The sequence below is a fragment of the Lithobates pipiens genome, unplaced genomic scaffold (genome assembly GCF_037356315.1).
Source record: "Lithobates pipiens isolate NorthernLeopardFrog02 unplaced genomic scaffold, aLitPip1_a1.2 Scaffold_22, whole genome shotgun sequence".
NCBI classification, from domain to species: Eukaryota; Metazoa; Chordata; class Amphibia; order Anura; family Ranidae; genus Lithobates; species Lithobates pipiens.
In genome coordinates, this window is record NW_027507784.1 from 24,859,202 (window position 1) to 24,871,894 (window position 12,693).

The 12,693-nt window shown below is 38.1% G+C and overlaps 1 protein-coding gene across 1 annotated transcript; it reads left to right on the top strand.

Moving 5' to 3' along the window:
- The first annotated feature begins 639 nt into the window (after positions 1 to 639).
- On the top strand, positions 640 to 12,693 carry LOC143923431 (microfibril-associated glycoprotein 4-like). Its single transcript, XM_077447092.1, has 6 exons — positions 640 to 791; positions 2,327 to 2,424; positions 4,653 to 4,810; positions 5,722 to 5,818; positions 5,936 to 6,130; positions 8,815 to 12,693. The coding sequence occupies exons 2-6, from the start codon at positions 2,331 to 2,333 to the stop codon at positions 9,075 to 9,077; spliced, it is 807 nt and encodes a 268-aa protein (XP_077303218.1). The 5' UTR covers positions 640 to 791; positions 2,327 to 2,330; the 3' UTR covers positions 9,078 to 12,693.

Genomic DNA, 12,693 nt, shown 5'->3' on the forward strand with positions numbered 1-12,693 from the left:
TACTGTTATCTCACATGTATATTATTATTATTATTATTATAGCCAAATTTACCACCCTAACTCCTCCCAGAGCTTTTGCACTACATAGACAGTAATATACCAAAATGTGTGGATTGTTCCTGATTGGTGTGCTATTATTTTGTGGAACGTTTCGCCGAATGGTCCACAAAATATCTGCATTTTTGCAGCAAAATTTGTCCCATAGGAATGAATGGCGAAATGTTCAAAACTAGAGTGGGAGGTGACAAAAGCTGACAACCCCATGACCAGCCAAAACATTATGACCAGCCAAAATATTATGACCAGCCAAAACATTATGACCCCCCCGTTACTCCGCCCACTCCAGTAGGTGGGGGCAAGAACACTTCACACAATTTCCCCAGAAATTGTAGCTTTTCTAGTTATGATTACTATTTTTATAATGATGAATATTAATTTTATTGTTGTTGTTATATATTATTACTATTGTTAATATTATAAGTATTTTTTATAAAATTAAGTAAGTTATTTTTATTTTTTATTTTTAAATTTGTTTCCCCATAAAATGAAAAGGAAGTTAAACTTGATGACATACGGAGATGTCCAAACAAACATAACCAGAACATAGAAATGGTGTAAAATGCTGATTCTACGCCAGGATAAAGAACTACATCCGTGAGATTATGTTGTGTAAGACATCCTCAGCGAATTGAGCAACACATTACCATAGTATATATAGAAGATAAGAATTCCTGAGTGGTCTCAACCCAGAAGATAGCCAATCAAGAAAGTCCCCCGATTCATTGTATTAGGTATGGGAACTTCTATTATTATTATTATTATGATTATTATTATTATTATTATTTTTATAATGATGAATATTAATTTTATTATTGTTGTTATTACTATTATTGTTAATATTATTATTATTATTTTTTTATAAAATTAGGTAAGTTATTTTTATCATTATTATTATTGATAATAATAGTAATAATAATAACAAATAAAACAATAATTATTATTGTTATTATTATTAGTATTATTAGCATTATTATTTTGTATCATTATTCTTATTATTAGTATTATAATTGTTATTACTGTTATTAGTATTGTTATTATTACTACTAATGTAATAATAATAATAATAATGATAATTATCATTATTATTATTATCATCATTATTAATATTGTTATTGTTTTCATTATTATTATTATTATTATTACCCATATTATTGTTATTTTTATCAACATACTCAAATGTAATGTACATTAGGTTATGTATACCTTATATACTATGTTATTGTCATAGAGTAATACTATAGCTTTGAAAAGATTAGACAGAAAACCCGCACTATGGGAATAAAGTATATATATTGATACAAATAATATACAATTGGGCTGCTACTGTAGTGTAAGGTGAAAACCCCAAGAGATGCAAAAAAAAAGGAATATTAAACTCAGCGCTGCTCCTATAACTTAAAACAATGCAATATCTAGCATTCAAATACCTATATCATCATATACAATAACATAATATTACTTAGTAATATAGTATAATAGTACAATTAAAGTGCAGACAAATAAAGTGCAATCATACAAAGTCCATCCAATATGGTGTGGCTGACATAAAGTGTGAAAGCTCAAAGCTTCAAAAACGTATCAATACATCTGTCTAGAATAAGGTGACCAGATTTTTAAAATGAAGTCCGACAACATATTCTTTTTTTACTAGTAATGGCGGCAATTAGTCACTCTCTGCCCGTCACTGCCCGCCTCACAGCCTGTCAAGTCCTACTCTCCGGGGCCCAGGGTACTACTGTGTGAGGAGCGGTGGAAGATAACTCCGCCAGGGAAGGCAAGGAGATGGGCAGGTGGCTGGTCGGGACTTGAGCCAAGGCAGAAGAACATACGAGCAGGAGCAAAATGGAAATGCACCCGAAAATGAAGAAATATTCTCTCCGCTCTGACCAGCACATGATCATCAGAAAGGGGCATAGAATAACTATGGGGGGGGGGGGGGGTGTAATTCTGATTTTTTTTTTTATTCTGCACTCACTGTATTTTAAATTGCCCCAGCCCCTGCCCAAATCCAATCCGGGGACAAAACCAGGGACAGATTTGGTTCGGGGACAGTGTCCTCAATCCAGGGACTGTCCCCGGGAAACCGGAGATGTCTGGTCACCCTAGTCTAGAAACACATCAAAAGCTCCTAGATAGTTACAGTATATTGTGGCTTTGGAGGGGGTTTTTTTTTCCGAAGCCAATCTCCTAAGCAGTTTGCATTAATTTGACTGCAAAATCCCTCCATCAGTTTCAATTAAACACTAAACTGGTCTTTCTTGATCAGGTAGATGATGTGGATCTCACTCACCATCCTCACCCTGTTCCTGATCCTGGGGAGAGGATGCCAGGGTGCCAGCGAGGTGCCAAAGAACCAGGAAGAAGGTAAGAGACAAAATAATGTGCACATACTGACAATTAATAAGGAAAGATGAACATTCAGCCGAACTAAAGGGTTCCATAAAGGGTTTCATAGACACCTTTTAGAATTCCATCAGGCCACCACACCAAACTTGTTAAAGCTTGTGGACAATTCCTCTACCTGTCTCAGACAGGAACATAGATTTGCCATTTCAGAATGTCCATACTGGACAGTCCTTCCACAGTAAGCTTCCTCCCTCACCACCGGCAATGTCTATCAAACTGACAAGCACATGGCTGAGGAGTTTTGTACTAGGGGTGGGAAAAGCCTGATGGGCAACTGAGGGACTAGTTTTCCATTAGGTCCTCCATGCTATTAAATCATAATCCAATAGCAGCTTTTGAACCCACCCACTTCCATGCAATGTCAGTCACAAGTAAGGTGGACCTGACAGGAAGCTATTCTGTTAGTGCCCTATTAGGTTCCACCCACAAATTGTTTCCCAAATATGGATATTACTATATTTGGGTAATGATATCACCAATATACCCAACCCCTCTGTTTACATTTAGCTTCCAGCCAGGAAATCTCCCAGCCAACCACTGAATAGGGCCAGGAATACAACACTGTGTGGGAAACTGTCACATATAAGTGTCCCATTGTAGACATGCCCCGCTCTCAGCACTGGTGGCTCTCTGTACCCCAGATATGGAGGCTGTGGTTAGAACATTCCTTACATTGGCGATCAATGGGAAGAATGTTCCTTACATTGGTGATCAGTGGGAAGAATGTTCCTTACATTTGTGATCAGTGGGAAGAATGTTCCTTACATTGGTGATCAGTGAGAAGAATGTCCCTTACATTGGTGATCAGTGAGAAGAATGTTCCTTACATTGGTGATCAGTGAGAAGAATGTTACTTACATTGGTGATCAGTGGGAAGAATGTTCCTTACATTGGTGATCAGTGGGAAGAATGTTCCTTACATTGGTGATCAGTGAGAAGAATGCTCCTTACATTGGTGATCAGTGGGAAGAATGTTCCTTACATTGGTGATCAGTGAGAAGAATGTTCCTTACATTGGTGATCAGTGAGAAGAATGTCCCTTACATTGGTGATCAGTGAGAAGAATGTTCCTTACATTGGTGATCAGTGGGAAGAATGTTCCTTACATTGGCGATCAATGGGAAGAATGTTCCTTACATTGGTGATCAGTGGGAAGAATGTTCCTTACATTGGTGATCAGTGAGAAGAATGTTCCTTACATTGGTGATCAGTGGGAAGAATGCTCCTTACATTGGTGATCAGTGAGAAGAATGTTCCTTACATTGGTGATCAGTGAGAAGAATGTTCCTTACATTGGTGATCAGTGAGAAGAATGTTCCTTACATTGGTGATCAGTGAGAAGAATGTTCCTTACATTGGTGATCAGTGAGAAGAATGTTCCTTACATTGGTGATCAGTGGGAAGAATGTTCCTTACATTGGTGATCAGTGAGAAGAATGTTCCTTACATTGGTGATCAGTGAGAAGAATGCTCTTTACATTGGTGATCAGTGGGAAGAATGTTCCTTACATTGGTGATCAGTGAGAAGAATGTTCCTTACATTGGTGATCAGTGAGAAGAATGTTCCTTACATTGGTGATCAGTGAGAAGAATGTTCCTTACATTGGTGATCAGTGAGAAGAATGTTCCTTACATTGGTGATCAGTGGGAAGAATGTTCCTTACATTGGTGATCAGTGAGAAGAATGTTCCTTAGATTGATGGTCAGTGGGAAGAATGCTCCTTACATTGGTGATCAGTGGGAAGAATGTTCCTTACATTGGTGATCAGTGGGAAGAATGCTCCTTAGATTGATGGTCAGTGGGAAGAATGCTTATTACATTGGTGGTCAGTGGGAAGAATGTCCTCCTTCCATTGGTGAACATTGGAAAATATGTCCCTTACATTGCTAACCATGGGGTGGAATTTTCCTTACATTGGTGGACAGTAGGAAGAATGCTGCTTACTTTGGTTTTCTGTGGGAATAATACTCCTTACATTGGTAGTCATTTGGAAGAATGCCCCTTATACAGGTGGGTATTGGAAAAAATGTCCCCTCTTGCAGATTGCAAATGTTGCTTAGCAGCCTCTGAAGGAACCCTACGATTCTGCAGAGGCTTGGTTGAGAAAAGCTGCTGTAGATAGACAAAATGCCTACAGAACATGTATACCACGGTATTTGACTTATCCCTGTTCCCCTTATTTCAGTTCTGACTTGTTCGGAGACCTGTTACCCTCATGACTGTGCAGATTTGGCCTCTCAGGGAAAAAAAGAAGATGGAGTGTATCTGATATATCCTGGAGGGAAATACTCAAATCCTGTCCCTGTATACTGTGACATGTCCACCAAAGATGGACCCTGGACGGTAAGTACTTTCTAACCTTAACACCAATCACTAATCTCTTACCAATCACTATCCTAACCCTACCCTACCCTTAATCTTACCGGAACTGGTGTCCAGCCAGGAAAACGTCAAGATGGTACTTCGTCAATAGAAGGAAGAGGTATATATACTCTTACTGGAACTGGTGGACTCGAGTCGGGATAAGGTAGAGAGGAGACATTGCTGGAACTGGCAGCAGAGGAGCATTTATTTTTTTTATACTACCCGGATGAGAGATTGCCCTGCTGTCCAGTCAGGTTTCCGACCTTCTAGATCCAGTCTCGGTGTTCTTCCCAACAGAGGTTCGTTTGGGGGCCATCCTTAACGTTGGATCCCTTGGAGTTCTGTGTAGTTCTGTGAGCCTATATGGCTCTTTGTCTCTGACACTTGAGTCCACCAGTTCCAGTAAGAGTATATATACCTCTTCCTTCTATTGATGAAGTACCATCTTGACGTTTTCCTGGTTGGACAGTGTCAGCACAACACGTCCCTGTTTCGCCATCTTTTTGTGGACAATATATAGGCCATTTATAACAGATTTAGTTTACTTATTGGACTTTTTTCACATTTGTCCTTTCATACTTGTCACTTTGACCTTTTGCACGGTTTTATTTGAATACTGATGTGTACATTTATCAGAGCTACAACATTCACCATGCATGCTTTATATGTTTGTCACATTTTTTGTAGCTGCTTTTTCTTATTTCACCCAAAGTTAGCACAGTCACGCCTATATTCACATTCCTAATTGTAGAGACTCTACAATTAAGCCCCAAAAGGGCAAAACGCATCTGAGGAGTTCTCTGCTTTTGTTGAAGTCTAGGTCACTGTTATAGGTACATCAAAATATCATAAGCATTTAGTAAATCAATGACCTAATCTTCTAATTTCAGGTTTTTCAGAAGAGGTTTGATGGAAAAGTGAGCTTTTATCGAGGCTGGAAAGAGTACAAAGCCGGGTTCGGAAGAGTGGATGGAGAGTATTGGTTGGGTAAAGGCTTTAGTCTTCTGCTACTTTACCATCTTTTCTTATCATGTTCCTCCTATATTATTCTACAGCAGATTGATGGTGGTGGTGGGTTAACTAATTTATATCTGACCAATTCAGGTTTGCAGAATATCTACCTCTTAACTCTGAAAAAGAGCTATCGTCTCCGAATCACCTTGGTGGATTGGGATGACGTTGACCGTTTTGTAACGTATGAAGACTTTGCCCTCTCCCGTCTAGCGGTTGACCCCGAAGAAGATGGATACAAACTATACTTGGAGGGGTTTAAAGAGGGTGATCCTACCAAACCTGCCGGTAAGCAGTACATTTTTATTTGAACTTTCTTTTATTAGATCATCAACTTTCACAGATTTTTTGTATTTATTACACCATCTGGGCAGTGCTGGGATGGTATTTTACCACCATAATACCATACAATGTATGATGTTTCTGAAATTGTGGGTCATAGAGGCCACTGTATCTTTTAATTACTTTTGCTAGGGCAGAGAGCAGACCAACTAGACCAGTGATGGGGAACCTTGGCACCCCAGATGTTTTGGAACAACATTTCCCATGCCGCTTGTGCACTCTGCAGTGTAGTTGAACATCATGTTAAATGTAGTTCCAAAACATCTGGGGTGCCAAGGTTCCTAACTCAGAAGACCATGTGAGTCCCAGCAAAAATTAGTTAGTTCATAAGTCATCCAAATGTCTTTCTTAGTTAAAACGAGTATCAGGAACATACCCCGGCATTTACAGCCACAAGGGTAACTCAGTCACCCCAACCATCATGGTGTCATGAAATGTGTCAAGGCAAATGTTTTATGGCCAAAACCAAGATGGGGACGTGAATGATTGTAAAACCACTCTTTAAGTCACATAATCAATCACCATAAAGCCATGAAATATAGGGCATAAATTATGTGGCTAAAATTGTAAAATATTGAAATATCACCAAGGTAGGAAAATTAAACGACATCAAATGTGAGTGACATAAGGTGCCATAGGCCCCCATCCCTCTGTTAAAATGGTTATTCCAGTTGAACATACTTTAGATGGCCTTTTCCACACCCCCTGGCGAACCAGTTGTCCCGTCTGTCTGAAATGTGCAGCTCACTGTCCTAGAAAGAATGTCTCTTCTTAAGGTTGTAGGCAGACTGCAAAGTTCCACCTTCAATGTTGGACCAGTTTGTAGGCAGGGGCAGTCTAGTTTCTCCACTGCAGACGAGAATCAGTACGATTCAAAATAATAACTAACTATTAAATTTATAGGTATTGGAATTTACGTTCAAATTTGGCTGTTTGTGGACGTAAAAAGAATACAAATTTATCTGAAGTTACTAATTATCCGAAATAGCGAATGCCGAATCTAAACAAATGGAATGGAACAAATTAATAATAAATAATAATAATAAAAAGGTTTGATTATTATTATTGTTATATATTATTATTAGATTGCTACATTCCATTCTTTTAGATACGGCATTCGTTATTTCAGATCATTCGTAAACTTCTGATAAATTTGTACTCGTTACATTCGCTAACAGACAAATTTGAAAGGAAATTTCAATACCTATAATTTAATAGTTATTATTAGTTATTTCAGATTTTCGAGTTTTCAAATTCTCAGATTTTCCTTCTTATTTTCGGATTTTCAAATTTCTAAATTTCCAAATTTCTAAATTTCCAAATTTTTAAATTTCCAAAATTCTACATTTCCAAATTTTCAAATTTCCTCATTTCGAATTTTCAAATTTCCGAACTTCCGAAACCAAATTTTCCAATTTCCGAAATTTTGAATTTCCGAAATGTTGAATCTAATCGAAACCTTTCTGGAGCTAAAGTGGTTAAACAATTTTTGTTGGTCAATTTACTTTGGATATACCTCCAACTATGTAGCACAAGGGCCTGCCTGATTGCATACAAACTGAAAGTATTTAGGTTTGACCTTGTTTTACATGGTATTGGTAAATCTAAAGGAAGATTGTAGCCAGCTTAAGTGTCAGATTGCCTGCTGAAATATCACAGTCTCATTATAAGTCACTGATCACCGCCATTACTTACATAAAAAAAAAAAAATGATGACAAAAAATACAGTATATATCTCATAGTTTGTAGATGCTATAACTTTCACACAAACCAATCAATATACACTTTTTGTGATTTTATTTTTTTCTACCAAGGGCATGTAGTAGAATACACATTGGCCTAAATTTATGAAGAATTTTATTTTTTTTATTTTTTATTGGATAGGTTTTATAACAGAAAGTAATATATATATATATATATATATATATATATATATATATATATATCTATATAATATTTTTTATTTTTTCAAAATTTCCTGTCTTTTCTTGTTTATATAATTTTAAAAAAAAACAGTGGTGATCAAACACCACCAAAAAAAAAAAAATAATCTCTTTTTGTGAGGGAAAAAAAAAGGCATACATTTAATTTGAGTACAGCGTTGCATGACCAGTTAAAGTAGCGTGGTGCTGAAAAGCAAAAAAAAAAAAATGGCCTGATCATGAAGGGGGTAAAACCTTCTGAAGGTCAAGTGGTTACAGCATTTGGAAGATCTTTTCTAGGACACTCTTTATCTTCTAGCTAGCCTTTTATTGGACCAAGGGCACACATCTACTTGCCAGCTTGCTTTTAAGCATGTGTTGATAAACGTCCTGGACCCATCAATATCAGTGAGCTGCAGAGGTTTTTTTATGGCTTCTTTTTTTTTTTTGCCCAGCTTTATTAGCTTCCCTGAGCACCACTTGGCTTATATGGATAAAAGGAAATTCTGGACAAACATTTATATGAGTTTCCTACACAGCAGCCAAGGGGAGTTTGCACTGTAGGTCAATCACAGATCAACTAAAAAGTTAGTCAAACTGACCCCAGAGGATCAATATCAGCAGGCCCCAAGAATGTCAATGACAATCACATGACGGTTGATCTTGTTTTTCCTTTCCAACCAATAATTATTCTGCTGTTCCTTGCAGGGAATTCCTTGGGCGGTCACATTGGGATGAATTTCTCCACGCATGACAATGATAGAGATACCTATATCGGCGGTAATTGTGCCACGAATTATCATGGTGCATTTTGGTACAACCAGTGCCATGGTGCCAACCTGAATGGAAAATATCAAAATGGTACCACTACGGAGTATGCTACTGGTGTGGTTTGGGCCAGTGCCAAAGGAGCCTACTATTCATTTAAGAAGACGACAATGATGATATCTCCATCTGCTCCGAAAGCCTGAAGATATCATTGCCCCCACCAAATTCCTGAAGACTGGGCCTTGTGTGCATAATGTCCACACATATTTACATCATCACATATGCATCTATAACAATATAAAAATAGATATGTTTATCTTGAAGGTTATGGCCCTTGAAAAAGAACTTTCCATGGAAAGTCATTAAATCCACTTCATTTAATGCTGAAATTTGAAATCAGCCTTCCAGTGAGAATGGCTCTTCTATTAGCTCATGGGTAGGAGAGGGCTGAAACGTTTGTGGGCTTGCAAGGCAGAGAGAGACCTGTAGTGGTCACTAGTCCAAAGGGTCAGTAAAGGGCAGGGTAGATGAACTTACATAGTTACATAGTAGGTGAGGTCGAAAAAAGACCATCAAGTCTAACCTATGTGTGTGATTATATGTCAGTATTACATTGTATATCCCTGTATGTTGCTTCAGGAGCTTATCTAATAGTTTCTTGAAATTATCGATGCCCCCGCTGAGACTACCGCCTGTGGAAGGGAATTCCACATCCTTGCCACTCTTACAGTAAAGAACCCTCTCCGTAGTTTAAGGTTAAACTTCTTTTCTTCTCATTTTAATAAGTGGCCACATGTCTTGTTAAACTCCCTTCCGGGAAATACTTGTAACCCTATTGTGGGGTCACCAGTATGGTATTTATAAATTGAATTTGAAGTGTGTACAATTAGTCTTTGAAAAGAGTTGACACCTTCTCTACTATATGGCCTTGGTGGCCAATCTGAAGAGCTGGGACCACAAGCAGTTCCCTGGGGCTTGCTGTGCAACCCTTGAATCCTATCAGTCCATAGTTATAATTGGAACATTAATAAAGGGATATATTTTGTTTGGTAAAATGATTACGTTGATTTTTAAAATTGATTTGTACCACAGTTAAAGATGAAGTTAACCCAGGAAAAAAAACCCCATAAAAATAAACTTTGCAAGGCAAAGGTATAATGAGCTAGTATGCATAGCATACTAGCTCATTATGAATAACTTACCTGAGATCGAAACCCCCGAAGCGGTCCTCGTTCTTCATCTCCGCCGCTGCCATGTATCCCGGAGTGACTCCTGGGTCTCGCGGCTCCGGCGCTGTGATTGGCCGGAGCTGCAATGACGTCACTCTGTTGCATCTGCGCGGGAGCTATCAGTGACGGCACGTTCGCCTTCACTTGTAGCGCGCCCAGTGCGCCTGCGCCGTTGTCTACGGCATGCATGCACCGTAGACAGCGGTGACCTTTTTTTTGTAAAATATCTCCTTAACCGTGTAGGTTTAGGAGATATTTCTTGGACCTACAGGTAAGCCTTGATCTAGGCTTACCTGTAGGTCAAAGTGGTCTGTAAGGGTTTACGACCACTTTAAGGCCTCATGTATTCAAGTCAGGGGTCTCCAAACTTTCTAAACAAAGGGCCAGTTTACTGTCCTTCAGACTTTAGAGGGACTAAACTTTGGCCATCGAGAGCTTCAAAATGTCCCAGCATCAGTAGGAGTAAACAATCCAACATCATTGGTGTCAAGGGGAGGAATTGTGCTCTAGCATTGGTGTCAATGGAATGAATTGTGTCCTATCATTCATGCCATTGGGCCCCATTGTTGGTGTCATTAGGAGGAACTGTGCCCCATTCATTGATGTCATTGGTAAGAATTGTGCCCCATCGTTGGTGTCATTGAGAGGTATTGTACCTTTCATTGGTGTCAGTGAATAAAATAGTGTCCCAAGGACAAATAATAGATATAATAGATAATAGATATATAGATAACAGATAAAAGCAATTAAAGGCCCTCCTGTCCCTTCTGTATTGTACAGTAATTGTGCTGTCCCCCCTCTACATTGTAAAGTGCTGCGTAAACTGTTGGCGCTATATAAATCAATAATAATAATTAAAGGGCTGCATCCAGCCCCCATGGCCACAGTTTGGAGACCACTGATTCAATTCAAGTTTAGGTAACATATGGGTGTATACCACAGTGGCAGAGTATTCAACTACATGTAGCGCTACTCCCTTAGGAGCCGCAGGAATACTGTCCAGGTCTTCCCCACATGCTTTTCCTCGCAGCCATGGACACAGGCTCAGTCACTATTTTCTTCAATGACCAGTCTAGGGGTGATGTTTTTGTTGTTTTATTTTATGAGAGATTGGATAGGGTTGAGGTAATTAGGTGGGATACTCCAAAAACAGAAACAATATACAACTTGAGGACTTGGGTATTCTTTCGGGACAAGCTATATTAAAGTTCGTGTTTGTAGCAAACAGTAGACTTCAGCTTTAAGGTAGTAGTAGTAGTAGTAGTAGTAGTAGTAGTAGTAGTAGTTACTATAAACTTCTTAGAGCCACAACAGCAAAGTGCCTTTAAGTAGAGAATCAGATGAACAAAGCTCTTTATCACACAAGTCATTGTCCCCTTTAACTAGACCCACAGCTGACTCTCTCTAGCACCAGAAGGGTGGCAAAAGCACAAAGGTCTCCCAAAATCTTGATTTTAAAGTCCTTTAGCTTTTAAAGTATTCTGCTTTTCTATAAATACATGTCTGACCAGAAGAGGCGTGCAAATCACAAACTGAAATCACAACTCCTGCTCTCCACACTGGTTCCAGGGCAATTAGTGAGAAAAAGACTGAAGCCATGGATCAGCATGACAACCAGGGAATTGGTATCTTCAGAAGAGATCTTCAATGGTGGCAGCACCACTGTTCTTCCACACTGCAGGATTCCATTAAAGTGTACGGAAACCCTAACAAACCTGAATGTCTCTTATTTGCTCCCTTTTGATCTATTAAACCTTTCCCATCTAGCCTCGTTGTCTTTTTAAATAGGTCTACAGCAGGGGCCTGTTAGAATATTTATGAATGCATGAGACTCTACATAATAATTAAATTGTGTATATATAATTATATATATATATATATATATATATATATATATATATATATATATATATATATATATATATATATATATATATATATATATCTTGGGAGAGTCCACATATGGCAGTAATTAAGAGTGAGCTAGCTGACCTTTCACCTCCCCCATCACAGATGAGAAGGAAGGTTTTATATTACTTAAGATGCAAAAGTTTCAAAGTTTTAGTTAAAGATCATAATTTCTTTATATTACAATATTTCTCGGTTAAGATAATAATAAGAACATTGCGTCTTAAATGAATATAATATACAGATTAGTATATGTAGTATTTGATTTAGATGTTAAAACAAAAAACAACGTATATTGTATACGTTAAATAATTCTGACCACATGCCTACATCTCAGGAATGTTAGAGACTGAGCAACCACCACCCTTGTGTAAGTTCCGGGGCTTTCTGTGGAACAATAAGATTCAGCGTAAAGTTAAACCAGGCTTTTTAGGAAGGCGGGGCTGTTTTCATGGGTTTGAGTTGTGGAGTAAGAGCTAGACACAGAAGTTTTTGATGCAGAGACTTGGAGACATTGAAGGAGGCTGACAAACCTTCTCACACACACACACAAAGATACATTTATACAATCTTCATTTCAAAAATAAGAAACTTATTGATGCTATTTTTTATATTCTCCATTTTGACATTGTTTTTGTAATATTTTGCTGTTTTTATTATTAAATATATTTTTGAGTTTTTA

Bases quoted from the DNA above. Each gene is read 5' to 3' on its own strand.
- LOC143923431 (XM_077447092.1), top strand. From the start codon at position 2,331: ATGATGTGGATCTCACTCACCATCCTCACCCTGTTCCTGATCCTGGGG. The intron at 2,425-4,652 runs GTAAGAGACAAA...CCCTTATTTCAG, and splicing joins GCCAAAGAACCAGGAAGAAG to TTCTGACTTGTTCGGAGACC. The intron at 6,131-8,814 runs GTAAGCAGTACA...TGTTCCTTGCAG, and splicing joins TGATCCTACCAAACCTGCCG to GGAATTCCTTGGGCGGTCAC.